A 20,551-nucleotide genomic window follows, 5' to 3' on the forward strand; every position below is an offset into this window, starting at 1 on the left:
GGGTCTGGCCACTTAAAAAACATTCAGCCCAAAAATAAATAAACATTCAGCCGTCCACGCACGTCCTGTGAACGAACACACAGGACCCCAAGGGAGAATGCCGGAAACGCGGTGGTGACCCATCAGTTACTGAGCGGGTCTTAGAAATAGGCGTGGGGTTTGGGGGCTTCTAGACGGACCCACGCCTAGGGGTCAGACACCCACGAGGTCCACTGTCATGCGCGAAGGATTTAGTGTAAGTGCCAGGGAGACCAGGAGGCCTCCGGAAATGCTTGGGGATGCCGGCTAGGGACCCGGAGGGCGCCCGGAGCCTCGCAAGCCTTCAGAGGCCAGGGTAACCTTGCTCTGGTGTCCCAGGGAGGTCCCTCCGGCTTGCAGGGGTGGGAACTGCTCAAGAGCAATTGGTAATCCACAGCCTGAATGAAGTTCAGCCCTGGAGCGGGCTGAGAGACGTCCTGCAGGTGACTTTAGCGGGTGTCTGGAGGCTGGGGTAGAGGTGGCCCTACTGGCCTGTGTCCACCACCTCGCTTCTGTGGTGACAGCAGGCACAGCGCCTCGGCCAGCTGCCTGCATCCCAAAGAGGGCAACTGGGGGGCTGCAGGTGAGGGTTCCTGTGCCCAGGATATGGCCGGAGCAGCCTGGCCCCAGACACAGGTAAACTCTCAGAGAAATGGCAGATGCCACCCAGCCCAAGGGCCCAGTACTTTTACTCAGCTAACGTTTCCAGAAGACTTAGTCACAAGAAAATATTTATTCATTTTTGCCACCGAAGACCGCTTGAGCCCCAGAGCCAGCGGGTGGGACCAGAAAGATTCCCTCCTCTGTCCATCAGTGGGACTCCAGGGGCTGCAGGGGCACATGGTCTTCCTCCACCGCGCTGTCCTGGCTGGACTGGGAGGCCAAAGCCGGGCTCATCATGGCGCCTGTAAAGGGGTGAAGACCACGGTGGCCTGGTCCTCAGGGTGTGTACCCCAGGAGGCAAGCGCCAGGAAACAGGAGGAGGCCACAGCTATGGCACCACTCCTGCCTGTGGACAGTAGGTGAGGAGTTCCCGGCAGTGCCTCCCCCCCCCCACCACGTGCCCATCAGGGGCCTCCTCCCAGGAGCTGAGAGTGCCTGCAGGTGACAGGCTTTTGTGTTAGAAACTGGAACACCTGAGATGATATGCTGAAAAGCCAGTGGCGAGAGTCAGGTGCTCGGAGAAGAGAGGAGACCCCACCCCACCCAGGGAGAAGATGGGAAAGGTGGACGCCCAGAGAATGGAAGGGCACTTGGGACAGAGCCAAGGAGAGAAAGGAACAAGGAGCACTGCTGAGGGACTGCCGTCACATGGAGGGAAGTGCAGGGAGGGGGCTGGACAACAGTTTTGGGCCTTGACCCAAGGAGGAGGAGTGTGGCCTTCCAGGCAGTGGGAGGTGTGTGCTGGGTGCTGTGTGTGGTTTTTGTCTGCATCAGAGGGACTGGAATGGGATGAGCCTGGAGCCGAAAGCCTTGTCTAGGGTCTGGGTGCAGACGTGAGAGGGGCAAGGGCAGAGGGTCCCAAGGACACTCAGCACCAGGGGGCAGGGGGTGGTAGAGACCCACAAGTCCTCCTGCCTGGGCAAGGAGGGGCGGGCTGACAAATGTGGTCCTGGCAGGGCAGCCCCAAGGCTGTTCCCGTTGGTGATGTCCAGTCAGGGGTCACAGCAGGTAGTGAAGAGTAGAATGACAAGGGGACTTTCAGAGTCCTGAAGGGAGGGGACAGCACTCGGAGGGAGGGAAACACACAGACATGTGGGCAGGAAGTTATCAGTGAGGGCCGTGTGGTCAGGGACCCAGGAGCCCTGGAGGCCAGAGGAGACTCCACACACAGGGTTCTCCAGTGATGGGGAGGCTGTTGTGGGGAGGGGGCCGGGGCAGAGCAGATGGAGTCTGGAAAGAGCACGAGAAAGGAGAGAAGGGCAGCCAGAAGTCCTTGAGGTGGGAGCTACAGAGGATTCTAGAAGAGGCCTGCCCTGCAGAGAGCTAGGCCTCTGGTGGGGAAAGGGGTCATTCTTGGAGAGGGGCCAGCACCACCCTAGAATGGAGGAGCCTTTCTACAGGGGGGCCTTGAACAGGCCTGGGCCGTGAGGCAAGGGCAGAGGAAGTGGCTTCTCAGGTGTGGGGCTAGCCAGGCTGGCCTGTTAGGGTGGAGCCAGTGGGCACTGGGTGCTCCCTAACTTGTTCCCCTGCTGGGTCCCCCCAGAACCCACTGAATGAGCGGAGGGTGCAGCAGATGGACAGACAGAAACCTGGACAGGAAGAGGCAGGGGGGGAGGGTGCACCAGGAGCCAGTTGCCCACGTGATGGCGAGGAGACTGGGAGACACCCCACTTGATGGGACAAAGCCCCTCCAGGGATGGAGCCTGGAGCCCAGACTGCGCTGTGGGCCAGGCAGACACTGACACACTCACCAGGGCCGCCCCGGCCCGACGGCTCCTCGCACACCGTGGGCAGGGTCTGCTCCCACGCAGCCCAGTTCACTTCCTCCACCCTGCAGGAGACAGGGCAGCTGTGAGGTTCCAGGAGGCCAGGGGTGCAGGACAGCGGCTGCCCCAGAGGAGGGCAAAGAGGACGAGGCTTCTCCGCAGGACTCTGGACCATGCACCAGCCCGCCTGAGCCTGTGCTCCCAGCTCTCAGACCATTGCCCCTGCCAGGGGCCCACAGGGAGGAACAGGCGTCTGTCCCCTCTGGCTCTTCACAGTGACCTGGATTGTCCCCAGCATCCAGAGAGGAGTTTAGAGGAGCTGGGTCTTTGTGGACCCAGGCCCTGGAGTCTTTTCACAGCTACTCCACGTCCTAAGACCCACCCCTTGCTTGGCTGTGCCCTCAGAAAAGTGTGTTTCTGGCTGAGCACTTGTCACCACGCTCCCTCTCTGGGAGGTGAGCTTGCTCTCCGGGGAAGGGTTGCAGCCTCAGGGTTAGGATGGGGGTGGAGGGTGGAAGGGCAAAGCCGACCAGTCACGGCGGGCTTAGCACGCTCTGACCCCAGGATGCCTCTGGCTTCTTGGCCTCCTGATTGTACCCCATTTCAGGCCTGAAGGAGTTAGTCAGGGGCCACCGGGGAGGGACCTTCAGTTTTAGTCAGTGGACAGGAAGATGAACTGATAGGCAGAGCAGCAGGCCTTGGAGCTCTGGGTCTAATGAGGTCCAGCAGCGCTGACCTCGCCTGCCCTGGCCAGAGTCCTCAGGCATGCAGAGCCTGCCTGCCCGTCCCCACCCCCGCTCACCTGAAGCACCAGCGCTCATCCGGACTACCGTCTGGCCTGGAGCCAACTGTCAGTCTCACCCCTGCCCGCTGCTTCTTCCTCCTGCACCACCAGTAGCCCTTCTCCATCTCTAGGACACAGATGGCTTTCTAGGGACAAAGGATTCATCAGACAGCGCAGCCGGCACTTCACAGCATAACTCAGCATCTGCGAAGTGTGTGGATCTGAATCAAACCCCACAGTTCCATTGCCTGTGTCTCAAGCCCTGCATCCCCTGAATTGTGTTCCCACTTAGAGCCTGAGGATGACGTGTCCTGGGTGGTTGCTGGGGAGCCCACAGGTGATGCGTGCCCTGCAGTGACTTGCAGTCACATAAGTATAGCTTCTAGAATTCCAGGAGGTGCAGAACTTCACAGTGCCTGACCCTGGCACTCAGGCCAGTTGGGGTTGGCATGGAACTTTGCAGGTCAGACTCAGAGAAGACAAGTGGCTTTCCCAAGGTCAGCAGTGATGGGTCACACAGTTCAGCACTCCCTCACCCACAAGGCTCTCCCCGCACCACCTGTCTACACCCACCCTGACCCACCCAGCTCTCATCAACTCCCAGCTACCCCAGCCTCTGCCCTCCGCCTCAGTTCCTCCAGGCCAGGCCAACCCAGGACCCTGCATCCCACATGCATCGCCCACCAAGCTAACCCCACTGAACATTCGATGGGCACAGAAACGGGCTGCACGAGGGTGGAGTCTTCATCTTGTTCTCTGCCATATGCTTGGAGCCTAGAACCGTGTCTAGCCCTGCACTGGGCACTCAGGAAACACTTAGTACTGATGATGATGGCAGCTAGCACACAGCACCTAGTATGTTCGAGGCACCTCCCAAGACCTGATCCGTCCTCAGGTCAGCCCTGTGCAGGAAGGAAGGAATGGACAAGGGAGATCCCACTCGGGGGCTCAGGATTCAGGAGGCTATGGGGACCCTCCCCAGGCACCTGCAGCTTCCAGATGCTCCAGCTGTCGGTGGCAACGCTGTTGACGGTCTCGCTCATGAGCGCGATGAGCATGTTGAGCAGCAAGACGTAGGTGAGCAGCACATAGGCCAGAAGCAGCAGCAGCACCACGCCCCGGAAGCGCAGCTGGTCTTGGAAGGCCAGCTCGCCCATGCCGATGGTGAACTTGAACAGCTCCAAGCAGGCGTCCAGGATAGCCTGGTATGGGGCCTCCTTGTCCTCCTTCCCCGCCACCTCTGTGGTGTTGGAACCCGCAGGGGCCCCAGTGTCCTGGGCCTCCCGACTCAGGCTCACTAGTGCTGCAGGGAGGGGAGAGAGGCAGGGGATGCTCAGCCCAGGGGAGACCAGCGGGCAGCCTCGAGGGTGGGCACGGGCTGGGTGGGGGAGCAAGGGCCTTTACCGACAGCGAAGCCGAGAAGGAAGACTAAGTAGACCAACAGGAAGCGGAGCAGGTCCCGAAGGATGACCTAGAACACACACCCCGGAGCCGGTGGGGGGGCCAGGTCACTAGGTGTGACTCCAGACCCTACCTCTGCCCTGCGCGCACACACACACACACACACACACACACAAAATGTGGGCATACACAGGCCCTGTGGAGCCACAGTGAGAAGGGGGGTCTTTAAAAAAATCTGTATCAGATCATATCATTTTCCTGCTCAAAACCCTCCAAAGCCAAAAAGTTAAACCACAGGCTCCAGCAGCTCCACGTCTGGAAATGCACCCAAGAGAAGGAATGGAAAACAAGGACTCGAACAGATAACCCGGGCACCTGTGTCCGCAGCAGCATTGTTCAAACAGCCAGAGGTGGCAACAACCCAAGTGTTCACAGATGGATGAACAATTAAACTAAATGTGGCATCTACGTACAGTGCAATACTATTCAGTCTTAAAAAGAAAGGAGATTCTAAGGTACGACAGCACGGATGAACCTTGAGGACATTATGCCCAGGGAAATAAGCCAGATACGAAAGGACAAATACTGTATGACTGGCACTTACGTGATGAGAATAGTGAAATAAGTGAATAAGAGATAGAAAGTGGAAGTGTGGTTACCAGGGGCAAGGAGGAGGCGAGTAATGGGGAGTTAGACTTCCGTGGGACAGAATTTCAACTGGGGAAGGTGGACAAGTCCTGGAGATGATGGAGATGGTTGTACAACACTGTGAATGTACTTAATGTCACTGAGCTTCCTGGGTGACTCAGTGGGAAAGAACCTGCCTGCCAATGCGGGAGATGTGAGAGACGCGGGTTCCATCCCTTGGTGGGGAAGATCCCCTGGAGAACATAGCAACCCACTCCAGTATTCTTGCCTGGAGAGTCCCATGGACAGAGGAGCCTGGAGGGCCATAGTCCATAGGGTTGCAAAGAACTGGACCTGACTGAAATCCTCCAGGGGCCTCCCTGTGGCCAGTAAAACCACTCCCTTCCCCCGACTTCCTCCCATACCCTCCCAGCCACTGTCTGTCCCTAGCCGTCCAAACTCGCTCTGGCTTCCGGCCTTGGTCCCTTTGCCTAGATTGCTACTTCCTTGAGTCTGTGGTGGTTGGATCATTGTCTCAGATCTTAACTCACATGCCACCTCTTCAAAGAGACCCCCAGAGCATCCGGTCTACAGCACCCAGTCACTGTCCCTCATACCCCCTTACATGTTTCCTTCAGAGAATTTAGTGTAATGCACCATTCTCATTTGTTTTCTTCCGCTGTTTCCTCTGCTAGAATGTCAGCTTCAGGAGAGCGAGATCTATTCTGTCTGTGAACAAAACACTGTGTTCCTGACACTTAGAACAGGGCCTGACCCATACCTAGCATCCACTTCCTAAATGTTTGTTGAATGACTGAGTGAATGCAGGCAGCTCCACGTGCCCAGACAACCCAGGTCACAGGCACACCGGTGAGCTTCTTTGCTTGATCCCTGCCACTTCAGCGCAAAGGAGGCACATGCTCCTGTGTGGACACTTGCCAGCACACACGTGTGCACGTGTGCTTACCCGTGTGGAGGGCAGACCCCGAGAGCAGGCACAGATATGTGCGCCCTGATACTGACACTCGGCAAGCGTCTGGGGGCATGGGGCACAGGCAGACTTGCTCACGTTCCCCTCTGCCTAGCCTAGCTAGGGCGGGAGGGGGGGGTTCTGCGCCTGCCTGAGCCGAGCCCAAAAGGAGTCCCCCTGGGGTGCAGTGTCCATCTCTGCCCAGTCTGGCTGCACGGGGCTGCCCCTGCCTCTCACCTTCTGGATCATGACGCTGTAGATGCCCGTGTGCTGCAAGCCACGCGTGTAGTAGAGCAGGTTCAGCCAGCCCAGCACCAGCGAGCACACGAGCAGCGGCAGGTATGCCTTGACGGCCAAGAAGCGCAGCACCTGGGACAGCACGGTGAGCAGCGCCTGGACCAGGCTGCGGGGGCGGGGTCAGTCAGCTCGAGGGCCTCCCCTGGCCGCTGCAGACCCCCACTGCCCCCACCCCCTGCCGAGGTCTCAGAGATGAGATGTCCTCCCTGTGTCCAGACTGGACCCTCCCCTGTAAAATGAGGGTGAGAGTAACAACGCATGGCTTGGTGGGTGTCGGCGAGGATTCAGTGAGACATGGCAGGTAAAGACTTTAGGCTCCCCTGAGGCAGAGCGAGGATTTGGTCGACGTGACTGTCTCAGTGATGAGCTGGACCCAACAGCAGCCCAGCGCCTGGGTCCGGCCTGCATGCTGGTCCCAGTCCCTGGAGCTCGCTGGTCCCCAAAGCCGCGTGGTGCCCCCTCCCAGGCCAAGATTGGGGAGGAGGGGTGAGGTCTCACGTACAAGAGGATTTCGAAGTAGCTGTCCATGAAGGAGATCCAGATGAACAGACGGCGCCTCCAGAAGTACCACAGCTGCAGGGGGGCGGGGGGCCGGGAGGACAGGCTGTGACACGTGCGGGGCCACAACACAGCCCCGCTGCCCTCAGGGCTGGGTCACCACTCCCATGCTCCCCGCCTGCCAGCCTGGCACAATCAGACCAAAACCACCTTGGGGGCTCAGGACTTTTGAGGTGCTTATGAATCCAGCTGGTAGCTGAGAAAGCTCCAGACCCTGTTTCCAAACTGTCAGACTCCCAGACAATGCCAGGGACCCCCCGGCTCCCTGTGGATCCAGCTGGAGGGCTCACGCTCCATACAATGGGGGGGGGAACCTCCTTTCCCTCCCCCTCCCTGGCTGCCCAGGGACCATCTGGTGCCTCAGACACCCTGGCCTCCCAGAGAGTCTCCACACCACGGCCCAGTATGTTTCCTGCAAGCTGGCAGCATCTTCCCCTGAGGATGTCCTGCTCAGGATACTGGGCTGAATCCCCCTAGCCTACCCTTCTGTGCTCCTCAAGTGAGGAACGACCTAGCTGAGCGACCATGGGCTGGGGGGCATCTAGCTCCATTCGCAGGGGAGCAGAGCCGGCACTGCCAGGGGATCACAGGAGTCATTTGCCACCCTGAGGGCACCCCAGCAAGCACAGCAGGGTTAGGGCGTTCAGCCCAGAAGGCAAGGCCACCCTGAGGCTGGTCAGCACGGGACCAGGTATGGGGCTCAGTCTCCTGAAAATGCAGGGACTTGGTTAACCCATGCCCAGGCTCCTCAGAGCAGGATTCTGGGTTTGGAGCTGGGTGGTCGGAGGAGCCCTCACCTGGCTCATGAGGAGGTAGACCCCCCCGAGCAGAAGCAGCACATGGCCCAGCAGCAGCATGGTGTTCCCAGCTGTCACTTCCAGTGGGAGGAAGTCCTGCGTGAAGAGACGCTCGGCTCAGCCTGGGGTCCCCTCCCAGTAGCCCCCCACTAACAGCTTGGCTGGGGGCCCATTCTGAGTGTGAGCAGCGGGGAGGCCCCCAGAGTGGCAGAGCAAGCGTGGGCTCTGAAGCCAGACTGTCTGTCTGGGTTCAGTCCCATCTCCACCACTCACAGCCTGTGTGACCCTGGAGAAGCTCCTTAGTCTCTCTGTGCCTCCCTTCCCTCAACTGTAAACCAGCGATGATGAGAGTTATCATCTCAGAGACTTGTTGTGAAATTAATTAAATATGTTAACACATGTCAGTCACATGGAGCACTTTCTCACATATGGTGCACACTCACTAAGTCCTAACTATTACTGCTGTTACCACTATACTGTTACTTCCGTACTGTGACCAGCTAGGTTAGTGCATGGCTGCAGCACCCAGCGGTCAGCATCTGCAGGGCAGGTGATAATCCTTGCCCCGTCTTCTGCCAGGATTGTTTCTGGCAAGCCTCCCCAGGATGCACCCCTCCTCGCCTTGCCTTATCCAGGGCAGGCTGGTGGTAGGTGACGGCGGTGAAGATGAACACGTAGGTCAAGTAACACAGAAAGTTGAAGAAGAATCTGGGGGTGAGCAGTTTCCACTTCGCCTGCAGCAGTTTGTTCAGAGGCTCCAAGACTACCATCCGGTGCCGGAGCTAGGATGGGCAGGTGAGAGTCAGAGGCATGTTCGATTCAGCAAGTACAGTTGGGGGCACCAGGGGAGGGGGAGAGGACAGGGAGCCCCGAATGACCCCTCCCCACCCTCACAGCTACAGAGTGACCAGTCCTGAGCAGGTGCTGGGCAACAGAGAGGACACCCTGGCATGATCCCCAGGTCGGGTGGCACCGGTGTGTGGAATGAGCGCGTGCCCAGGGGCTGGGTGAGGATGTGAAGCCATACCCCCACATCCCGGTTTCAGGGCATATGTGGTCCAGCAGGCCGGCCCGAGTGGTAGACCTTGCAGGAAGCTCTGCCAGGCCCCCTACACACACCGCCCCCGCTACGGGCTCACCGGGCTTCGGCAGTGAAAGGCGATGATCTCCAGCACTGAGTTCTCCTCCCAGCTGTCCACAGATGCCAGGTCATACAGCGACACCCGCACGGGCCCGTAGGACCACTCCGTGAACTTTCGGGAAAGGGACTGGCATGGCCCCGGGAGCTCCCGCTGCAGGATGTGTCTGAAAATCTACAGGGCCAGGCACATGAGCTTGATCTTGACCCGCACGACCACCGCCCCCACTGATGGGAAGCCTCGGGCTCAGTGTCCTACAGAGCAGACACATGCATGTGCCCTGCACCCACATGTACTTGTGCATATGAACTCTTACACACGTCCACATACTGAGCCCCATGTAGGCACTACCACCTACCCACCTATGCCAGGGCCTGCCGGCAAGTTTGGCTCTTCCTTCCCCATTCCTGCCACAAGGCCTCTTTCCTGGACACTCTTATGGCCAAGGGACCCCCAGTACAGGGGTCCTTAATGCCCCATGACATCAGAGGCTGCAGGCTACACACGTGTGTGCATGACTGTGGCCAGAGTCTAGAGCTCTCAGCAGGCTAGAAAGTGTCCCTGACCTGAACAGGTTCAGAGCAGTGTGGTTTTACAAATGAGGAGTGGGGCGGGGGGGCTTCCTCTGTTGGGGAGTGGCTTCCACAGGTCACACAGCCATGCCTCTAGACACAAAGGGAGGTCCCCACACCCCAAGGGCCTTGGAGGGCAGGAAGAAAATGTAAAACTTCCATTTATGTTCAGTTTGGTCTTAAACTTTAAAGACAGCTATGTTCTAAGCATGGGGCCCTGTGTCAACTGTGTGGGTTGTACACCCATGAAGCTCTCCCCGATAATAAGGATCAGATAACGAGAAAGTTTTTTGAGAAAAAAGTAAAGCTAGATTATGATTATTCTTTTTTTTTTTTTAACCACACAGCTTGTGGGATCTTAGTTCCCAGATGAAGGATCGAACCTAAGCCCTTGGCAATCAAAGTGCAGAGTCCTAACCACTGGACTGCTGGGGAATTTCCTCATGGTTACTCTTTGTAAGACTAACTTATAACTTCCAGATAAATCAGCTTTAGCACATTAAAGTTGAAACTGCAAAAGAAAAGTCTGGAAGAAGATATGACTATGGAATACACACACATGCACACACACACACGTACATGCATGCACACACACAAAGTTTTAAAACCATGTAGGAGTTAAGCAATAGCAAAAATCAAGAGAAAGATAATTACACTCAGCTACATGAAAATGTAAAAATTCTGTGTAGCAAAAAATACCATAATATTTTTTTAACATTGAACTGGGAGAAAAATTTGCAACTATGACAAATTGTAAACAAAATGCTGTTATGGTCAATGATCAAGAACACTTATGGGGCTTCCCTGGTGGTCGAGGGGTTAAGAATCTGTCTTGCAATGCAAGGGACATGGGTTCGATCCCTGGTCCGGGAAATCCCATATGTCACTAAGCCCCATGTGCCACAATTAACGAGCCTTGGAGGCTGCGAGCCCCAACTACTGAGCCCACATGCCACAACAGAAGCCTGCGTACCCTGGAGTGAGCACTGCTCAACAAGAGAAGCCACCACAATGAGAAGCCCTTGCATTTCAACTAGAGGGTAGCCCCCACTTGCCACAACTAGAGAAAGCCAGTGTGCAGCAACAAAGACCCAGCACAGCCAAAATTTAAAAAAAAATACATAAATAATTTTTTAAAAAAGAACACAACAATAAATAGGAAGAAAACCTAACAACAAAGAATATGAGACAGCTATCTCCTAATCAAGAAACCCAAATAACTTTAAAAAGAATCCCTGGGAGTTCCCTAGTGGTCCAGTGATGAGGACTCAGGCTTGCACTGCCATGGCCCAGGTTCAATCCCTTGTTGGGGACCTAAGATCTGGGAAGCTGCACAGTGCAGCCAAAAATATACAATCCCTGCTTTATAATGTAGTATATTCGTTCTGCAGCTCCTGGATAATTTATCAATAAACACAGACGTCAGAGAGGTGCATGCTGAAACTGCTCTGAGCTAGACACCACCCCAGGCTCTGTCTGCAAAAATCCTGGCTGAGTCCTCCTGCTTCCTGAAAAGGGCGGCCCAGTTGCTCACCTCTATTTTGCCCTCCTTGGCAGCCAGCTTCAGGGGCGTGAGGCCCTGCAGATTGGGTATGTCCTCCAGCCACACAGAGGGGCAAAGACGGGCCCCCGCCTGGAGAAGCTTGTCGTACATGTGGGTCACCAGCACGCTGTTCTCCGGAGAGTTGTCTGCGATCATCACCAAGGCGTGCAGCACCGTGTTGCCCAACGAGTCGGCGGCCTGCAGGCTGGCGGGCTGGTGCGGGTTCTCCAGGAGGTAGGTCACCACGTCCCACTGCTGGGTGCACGCAGCCAGGGAGAGGGGCAGCTCGCCTGGGGGCCGAGGGGGCAGCTTGGGCCTCGGGCCTCTCAGCTTCCACCCGCCGGCTCGTCATGCTCCCTGGACCACCTTGAGGTGGGTCAGGCAGCCAGAGGAGGAGATGCAGTATTATATCAGGGTCCCCAGCCCAGCCAGGCCAGGCAGTGAGTGCGGAAGGTCCTGGACCCACCCAGGTCGGGCAGTGAGCGGAGAAGGTACCCAGACCAGTTAGGCTGGGCAGTAAGTGGAGAAGGTCCCAGCCCACCCAGGCTGGGCAGTGAGTGGAGAAGGTCCCGGGCCCCGCCTAGGGCAGCTGCGCCTTTTCTCAGGAGCTGGTCAAGGCGGCTCTGTTCAGCTCTGACCCAAGGGAGAGAGCCTGGAGCTCTTTACCATCTAAGGGATCAGAGTGTGGGCTTGCCCACCAGGCTTCCCACCCCTTGCCTCTGTCTCTTTTCTTTGCTGGGGCCCAGACCCACTGCCGCCGGGCACATATGCCCCTTCCTCCAGGCCTTGTCTGGTCGAGTCTCGTCACACACCAGTGCTAGCCGCCCGCTCCCCTGGCCCTGGTCTGAGCTCGTGTGTAGTGAGTGAGCTTCCTTGGCCAGATAAGGGTAAAACATCTCTTAGACAAGCTGCCTTTGCAGGTGGCTGAGCGATTAGAAGCATAAGGGGTCAGACAGGTCTGGGTTTCAGGGTCACATTAACCCTGTGACCGTGGGCGAGGTCTTATCCCCTCTGCAGCCCAGTTTATCCAAGAAGGCAGCTCACCGAAATAGAAGCAGGTCTCTTGGCTCCTCTTCTGGAAGAACTGGCCGCAGGCCCGGGCGTGCACATCGGCCCCATTCTCCACCAGGAGCTTCACGCAAAGCAGGCTCCTCTTCTCGATGGCGATGTGGAGGGCGCTGTGGCCTCGGAAGTACTCATCCGTGCACTGGGCGTTGACCAGAGGCCGGGGATTGCCCGAGTCCCGGTCAATCTGCAGCAGCGGCTCGATGCAGGCATTGGCCCCGTCCCGAAGGTTCAGCACGGCCTTCATCAGACAGGTCTTCCCCGTGGAGCCCTCTGCAGGAGGAGGGGAGGGGCACTGCGGTGTCCAGGCCGCCCACCCGCCCATATAGGGAGCACCCCAGCCATGCTGCATGCAGGGTGACAAGGCTCAAGCCAGAGGTGTTAGAACACCAACAGGCATGGCTGCAATTTTCTTTATTTTCTAGTTGGGAGGAAAGCTGCTTTAAAATGTTGGTTTGGTTTCTGCATACAACAACTCCAGTCAGTCATAATTATATACATAAAACCCCTCCCTCTGTAGCCTCCCTCCCACTCCCCCATCCCACTTCTCTAGGTCATCACAGAGCAAGTTCAGCTTCCCACTAGCTGTCTGTTTTACTCATGGTAGTGGATACCTGTCAATGATACTTTCTCAATTTGTCCCACCCTCTCCTTCCCCTGCTGTGTCCACAAGTCCATTCTCTATGTCTCTATCTCCATTCCCTCTCTGCCATTAGGTTCATTAGTACCACTTTTTAGATTCCATATATATGCATTAATATACGATATTTGTTTTTCTCTTTCTGACTTACTTCACTCTGTACAACAGACTCTAGGTTCATTCACCTCACTACAACTGACTCAAATTTGTTCCTTTATATGGCTGAGTAATATTCTGGTATGCTACAATTTCTGCCCTATAAATTAAGTTTCTAAGACATGTGGGCAGCGTTGTCTACACAAGAACGTTTGGAGTAGTGTTTGTTAAGTGGCTTTACCACTTAAAAACTCTGTCTCTTCTGGGCAAGTCATTTGGCCTCTCTTAACCTCAATTTTCCTCACTGTAAAATGGGACCATCCCAGGATTCTTGTAAGGATCACATGGAATTATATACAAAATTCTTAGTACACAGAGGTGCTGAGGCCAAAAATTACAAACAATCTAAATGGCCACCAGTTAGTTAACTAAACTGTGGTCAATGTGCAGGATGGGAAACTCCGCCTGTTGTTAACGATGACTGAGTTAGAGGCCTGTGCACTGAGATGGATCGTGCTATAAGATGTAGTAAAAGGGGGAAAGCACAATACAGATCAGCACACATGGCATGGGCCCCACCTCTATAAATATAAACCTCCTGGATTTAAACAGTCTGAAAAGATGTATTCCATATCATTATTAGGGGCCAGGATGACGGACTGTTTGTACCTTCAGCTTTATACATTTCATTACTATTTGAACCTTCTAGAATGCACAAATGTTCTTTTCTTCATCAGCCCAAACATTACAGGTACTTATGTTTGGGCCAAAGAACGCTCTGAGATGGATGAAATGTGTGTTATATGTGTCAGATCTCAGTGATGCTGTTACTGAAAAAGAGGCAGGGAAAGACCTCACTGAGGAAGCCTGGGAATATCCGTTCACCACTGACACGGCTGAGGGTGGCTGAGGCAGGCCCAGGCCGGGAGCTGGTTGGGTAGGTGGACAGGGGAGCAAGCTGTGTCAGCAGGAGAGCCGCTAGGAACACTGCCCCTCCTTGCCTCTCAGCTCCTGACCATGGTCGAGACCCACCCAGGGAGCCCAGTCTCAGCCCGGCTCGTGGGTCTCTGGCCCAAGCAGTAGCCTACCTGTGTACTCCGAGTCTGTGAGGTACTTGCTGGTCCGGCTCAGATACTCTGGTAGCCCCGCCAGGTCCTCGGGGGCCCCCCGGGCCACGGCGCTGAAGAGCCGGTCGCGGTCAAAGCGGTTTGGGTCTGGCTGTCTGTGGGAATGTGGTTTGTGACTGATACTGCAGGAGAGCTCTGGGCCTCCAGAAAGGGGGGAAGCTCTTCCCCCTTCCCAGGGAGCCCCATGGGAGCCTCTTCAGGGACTCTACCCTCCCTGTGGCTCAGAGGTAAAGAATCCACTTGCGGAGAAGGAAATGGCAACCCTCTCCAGTACTCTTGCCTTGAAAATTCCATGGATGGAAGAGCCTTGGGCTCCACTTGAGCTACAGTCCATGGGGTCGCAAAGAGTTGGACACAGCTGAGCGACTTCACTTTCTTTCTAAAAAAAAGGAATCCACTTGCAATCCAGGAGACACGGGTTCAATCCCTGGGTCAGGAAGATCTCCTGGAGGAGGGCATGGCAACCCAGTCCAGTATTCTGGCCTAGAAAATCCCATGGACAGAGGAGCCTGGAGGGCTACAGTCCATGGGGTCGCAAAGAGTCAGATATGATTGAGTGACTTAGCATGCAGCATACATTCTCCCAGGCTGACCAATGAGACCCCAGGTGCTCAGACCCCTGGAGGAGGGGGCTGTCCAGGGCCCTGGTCAATGCATCCCCCAACCCTACGCATCTGGGAGATCTGTTCTCACTCTCTAGGTGCCCTGTGGGCCTCACAACAGGCTCACTGTCCATTTCAGCACAGGGACTCGTCATGGCCCTTGAGCTGGGGCCTGGGTCAGCACGGGGCTACCGGAGGTGCCCACAGACTTGGGGGCTGTCTGCACCTCTGGCCCCCACCAAGGAATCAAGAAAAGCACCTCATCTTCTCAAACCATCTATGGACTAACAATGGAGCAGCTGCCCCCCTGACCATCACTTCTGTCCTGGGTGAGTAATCTCTGTCTTCTCCATCAGACAAACAAGGAGATAAAGTAATCTTCCCAAAGTCACATGGTGCAGAATTCATGGTGCGGGGGTAGAGGACAGTGGGGGCTCAACTAACTCCAGACCCCAGCTCCAGAGAAACTCCAGTCTGGACAGACAGAGGTTCCTCAGAGAGATGGGTCCCAGAGTGGAAACCAGACACTCACAGAATTTTACTGAGAAGCCACACTTCTGGGAAAAGTCCCCAGGAGTGGCCGGTAACCCTTCTGAGTCTAGCAGTGCTGTGTGGGGCACCCCTGCCTGGACCCGTCCCTACTCACAGAGGCCAGCTCGCCCTTGGGCTCCTGGCACCATGACCAGACAATATGAAGTGACAAAAAGGGGACTAACTGACGTCTTGGGGACCCTCAGGTCTGCCATGGAGTGGATCAACCAAGAAAGGGCTGGGGGCTCTGATGAGTGGGGTGGGGGGGGGTTGCTGGGATCAGTCGTGTTTTAAGCTGGGATCGCGTGACTGACTCACCATCATTCACCCAGCAGACCACGTGGACGCAGCATGACCAAGAGGGCTCTGCGGCAGACTGGGGAGCCCGGGGCAGTCTGGCTAGGGGAAGTGGCTATTTGGACAGGCACTTCCTGTCACAGGGCAGCATCAGAGTCCTGGGACAGGGAAGCCCACGGGGCACAAAGGGCAGCAAGGGGCTGGTTCTGCCTTGGGCTAGCGGCCCAATCCCAGAAGCCTCGCAAGCATTCTCTCCTGCCCTGGTGTGAATGTGACCTCGGTCCTGCAGCACAGACAGGATGGGGGCTCTGGGCTGGGAGGCCAAGGCGGGCAGCCGAGTCCCAGGGGTGAGTAAGGCAGGAGGGAGGGACGGAGGGGCTTCCCTAGCAGAGTGCTGTCTGGCCCATGCAGATATGTCAGACTTCACCCTGGGGGCATGCCAGATGCACCCCTCCCCCACACCCACAGGGCTCCCCACCAGAGTGGTTCCCAGGGTCTGAATTAGTGGACATCACAGGAAAGTCAAAGTGAAGGTGATTCCAAGAATAAGCCCACTGTCCTTAATCCCCAGAGTCCACGTCCCCAGGGCAACAGGTCCAGCCTCAGAGGAGCCTGGGAGCACGTGGGACATTCCTGGATGTCCTTGACTCTCCTGGACTGGAGTGTGGATCCTGTGCTCGCTTCGGCAGCACATATACTAACATTGGAATGATGGAGTGTGGATCCTGCTACCACCCCCCGCAGGGACTGTGACAAACAAGGGACATGCCAGGCTCAGTTGAGTAACTGGAGCTGAAAGAGTATGTCCCTACCAAGAGGAATGCAACCCCAGAAGACAGAAGGGCAAGAATGGGAAAGGTTCTGGAAGCAGCATCCTCAGCAAGCAGAGCAGAGTTAAGCCTGCCGGCCCAGGAGCCATCAGAGCCAGACCAAGGACCCTGCAGGCTATGGGGAAGGGGCGCTGGGGTTGGGCCAGGCCACCCAGTCTGCTTCTGCTAGAAGTGAGGCCTCAGGCTCCATCCACACTTGCTGCCTCACCTGGCACCTGCTGCCTTTCGGAAGTTGAGGTTCACTCTGATCTGTGGGGAGGAGTTCCGGTCCTCACCCTGGAACTGGGACTCCATGGGGGGTGGTTCGGAGCCCCCGCCCCCATTTTCTCTGTTTCCCTGGGCACCATCTTCATGGCCTCCATCTGAGGTCTCAAGCCTGAAAGCAGGAGGGCTGGAAGGCGTGGTCATCCTCAGGGAAGACGGCTGCCCCTTCTGACTGGAACCTCTGTGGGGATGTGGGCGGACAGAGATGTCAGAGGGATCTCCTCCCAGTAGGAGCAGGACTAGAAGAGCTGGCTGGAGCCTGGGACCAGAGAGGTTCATTAACAGAAGCTGGGTACAAGCAGATTTTCCCTGGTGGCTCAGCAGTAAGAATCCACCTGCAGTGTGGAGAAGCGGGTTCAATCCCGGGGCCGGGAAGATCCCCAGGAGGAGGAAATGGCAACCCACTCCAGTATTCTTGCCTGGGAAATCCCATGGACAGAGGAGCCTGGAGGGCTACAGTCCATGGGGTGAGCACACACAAGTAGACCAGCCCCCAGGGCAGGGACTCAGTCCAACAGGAGCAGGGAGAGGAGCCAGAGGAGGGAGGCCCGGGAAGGAGGCCCCATCTGAGAAACAGGGACCATCGCTGTCCCTGCCTCTCCCTCTGGGACTTACTGATCTTTGCGAGGCCACAGCCCCTGGTCCCAAAACGTCTGTGTTAAAAGCACAACCCTTTCTCGACACAACCTCCTGCCCAGCAGCCAACATTCACATCAGATGAAAACTGCAGTTTCCGATGGGGGCAGGTCATGCCACCTCCCACGCAGAGTAGGGGCGCTCTGGGGAAGTCCTCGGAAAACCTCGGGCCTATCAAAGTCTTTATTTTGCTGCCAGGACGACCAGGGCTCAGAAGGGGGAAGTGACTTTCCCAAGGTCCCAAGCTGTGGGCAGCGCCTCGCCCCACCGTGCTGTTCCTCTTCGGTTCTCAGAATCCTTCAGGGCCTGAAGGATTTTCAGGGCCTGAGTGTATTTTCAGCCTTAGTGTCTCTTAGGGGGTTCAGAGCCAGAGGGAGACACCTCGCTGGCGCCCAAGCGGCCCTGAGCCGGCAGCCCCACCAGGCCCAGGCTGGGCGGGGAGTTCGGCTCCAAGCACCAGCTCACCCTCAAGGGGAGCGCTGAAACCACAGCCGCCATCACACGGCAGGGTGGGGCCCCAGTGTGGGGTGGGGGAAGCCCCTGGGCCCCCCCATTGGCTGAGCAGAGAGAAGGGAAAAGAGCCCAAGGTGGGGAGAGGAGAGAAAACTGGAGAGAGGGCTCAGGGAGCAGAGCGTGGGGACTTGGGGACGGGAAGCAGAAGGCAGCAGTGGCAGGATGGACAGTGGCCGGGCCTGGACCATCTTCCTTGCAACTTCAGCCCCCGGAGTAGGGGGGCGGGCGACGTGGGCGCATCTTCCCACAGAAGCAGGGGAGGCGGGGGCCTGTCCAGTCCTCACGACGCAGTGTTGAACCAGCATCTTTCTGCGCACCCCGGGGGCATCTTTCCCATGCCACTCGCCATTTAACCTGGCTAAGCTCCGCACTCTCGCACCGTTCTGCCTCCCGGCCCACGGCTCCCGAGCCTCCGCAGCAACAGCTGTCTGTGCAGCCCCTGCCCTGCCCATCGCCGCCCCCCACCCCCCACCCCGCCCCACCATCTTCCCAGAGAGGAAGGACCTGGGTGGTCAGGTGAAGGAGGGAGCCGGAGCCCCGCGGAGACCCTGGCTCAGGGCTTGGTTAGCAAGAAGCCCACTTGGGCTTCCTAGCCACCACCCCCAGGCCTGAGGGTCCGGGCCCCCGGGGACGCCCGCATCATCCCGTACTCACCAGCTCGGTGGAGGCAGCGCGCGGTGCGTCCGGCTTGGGGCTGCGGAGGAAGTGCAGCCGGGAGGGGCGCGGGCCGGCCCGCAGCCCCGAGAGCCGGCTGTGTGCTCCCGCGTGCCTCACGTTCAGCCCGCCTGGCTGCAGCCGGGTCAACGCTCTCGCGGCAGGACCCGCTGGCCCGGACACCGACCATAAGGACCGCGGGCCACACCCTCTCTGGGGAGACACGCCCCGCCTCCCGCCCCGCCCCACCCCCACTGCCTGCCTTTGAGGCCACCAGATGCCGGGGGTGGGGCAGTCAGAGGCCACCCTTGGGTGCGGGGTCCTGCTCGGGGGAGAGGGGAGCTGGCGGGTCCTTGGGTCAGGGAAGGACTCGGTCCCTACACTGACCCCCACCCCTCCTCTTCCCCACCACTTGTCCCCCAGCGGCCATGTGGCTCAGACGGGGCAGGGAGAGCTATGTGGATGCCCCCGGAAAGGAGGGACTCAGCCCAGCACCTGCCCCTGGAATGCACCCCACCGCCCGAACCTCCCGACCTCCCGGGACCTTTCCGCAGTCCCCCAGACCCCCAGCCTGTGGACACCGGCCTTCCTTCCCTGTGCTAAAGGCGCTTCCAGTACCGGCCAGCAGGGGCGACTGTGCTTCTGAAATTAGACAACTCCCTTCCAAACCAGCCCTGGACACAGCCACCGTCCTAGTAGTAGCCAGCCCTCGGTCATCTCTCTCTCCTTCACTCCTAAAATCCACCCCATCAGGAGCCCCACACCCCGAAACCTCCCAATTTGTCTCTATCTCTGCCTGGTCCAAACCACTGTCCTTCCTGCCAGGGAGACCACAGCCACCTTCAGGCTGGCCTACCTGCTTCACTCCTGCCCCACACCCCTCCATAATCCATTCTCCTACAGCAATGAGAGTGGTATTTCAAAAACAAAAACCAAATCACCTCACTCCCTGACTTAATTAAACACCCCCCCATACCAAGCCCGTGCAACTGGATACCCTTCTCCACACCCCATCTCTTATTGCATGTGAACCCTGCCGTTCACATGACATTCCAGTGTATACACCTGTGCTGTCCAATGTAAGCTCACCAGCCACAGTGGCTATTTAAATATGTCAACTATAGTAAAATTAAATTAAGCATTCAGTTCTACAATTAGACATTTCAAATGCTCGTAGTCACGTGTGGTTAGTGGCTACTATAGAGGACAGCACAGATACAGAACTTTTCCATCATAGCAGAGAATTTTATTTTACAGTCCTGCTCTAGACATTCTGAACACATTTCAGTCTCTCCAGTATACCAGTATACCATGCTCTCTTCTGTTGCTTCCAAGTCTTCACATAAGCTGTTGCAACTGTCAGGAACGAACACACACACAGCCTTGCTTTAGCTAATTCCTACCTCTCTGTTTAAACATCACTTCCTTGGGTTGCCTTTCCTAGACCCTGGATTGGTTTGGGGGTCCCCTCTCTGTGTTCCATTAAGTGGAACACCATGGTCTGTAGCCCACCAGGCTCCTCTGTCCATGGGATTCTCCAGGCAAGAATACTGGAGTGAGTTGCTATTTCCTTCTCCACAGGGGATCTTCCCGACCCAGGGATCGAACTCAGGTCTCCGACATTGCAGGCAGAGTCTTCACTATCTGAGCCACCAGGGAAGCCCCTGTGTTCCATGATACTTTGCATTTCTTTGATAGTAACTCATTGTCCATTGTGGTTAACATTTAATTGTCTGGCCTCATCTTTAATAATAACAAGAGCCTCCTGAGCAGTTACTATATGCTGGATACTGCTCAGTGCTTTGCATGTAATTCTCAGAGCAACCTTATTTCACAGATTAGGAACTGAGGCTGGGCAAGACTGGACACACTGCCCAAGGCCACAAAGCTGGGAGGTGACAAAGCAAGTATTCGAATCTGGAGCCACGCCTTTACACACCAAGCTCTCCAAGAGGTGAGACCTTGTTTATTTTGCTGTATCCTCAGCACCTAGCACAGTGCCCAACCCCAGGTGGTGCTCAAGAAACCTTTGAATTATGATTGTAATGCAGAAGACATTACTGTGCTGTTGGGGGAAAACTAAAGAGTAAGTGGAGACCCTCCAGTTCTTCAGTGACAGTTGGGTAGACAACCCTAACTGCAAATCAAGTTTATCAAAAGT

General features: G+C 56.7%; 1 protein-coding gene across 4 annotated transcripts; it reads right to left on the minus strand.

Moving 5' to 3' along the window:
- Positions 1–732: 732 nt before the first annotated feature.
- Positions 733–18,752, minus strand: TRPV2 (transient receptor potential cation channel subfamily V member 2). 4 transcript variants are annotated; one of them, XM_070479151.1, is made up of 15 exons: positions 18,391–18,752; positions 16,532–16,768; positions 14,025–14,158; positions 12,180–12,473; positions 11,127–11,425; positions 9,021–9,194; positions 8,493–8,663; positions 7,882–7,977; positions 7,029–7,099; positions 6,467–6,632; positions 4,636–4,702; positions 4,218–4,534; positions 3,250–3,377; positions 2,433–2,512; positions 733–923 (listed from the first exon to the last, which is right to left on the minus strand). In XM_070479151.1, exons 2-15 carry the CDS (start codon positions 16,729–16,731, stop codon positions 829–831), a joined length of 2,292 nt encoding a protein of 763 aa, XP_070335252.1. In that variant the 5' UTR covers positions 16,732–16,768; positions 18,391–18,752; the 3' UTR covers positions 733–828. The 4 variants fall into 4 exon arrangements, with proteins under 4 accessions (XP_070335252.1, XP_070335251.1, XP_020747888.1 ...); XM_070479150.1 differs by lacking the exon at positions 18,391–18,752 and having other exon boundaries at positions 16,532–18,166; XM_020892229.2 differs by lacking the exon at positions 18,391–18,752 and having other exon boundaries at positions 8,508–8,663; positions 16,532–18,164.
- Between the last annotated feature and the right edge of the window lie 1,799 nt (positions 18,753–20,551).

This window comes from Odocoileus virginianus, chromosome 17, assembly GCF_023699985.2.
Source record: "Odocoileus virginianus isolate 20LAN1187 ecotype Illinois chromosome 17, Ovbor_1.2, whole genome shotgun sequence".
NCBI lineage: Eukaryota > Metazoa > Chordata > Mammalia > Artiodactyla > Cervidae > Odocoileus > Odocoileus virginianus.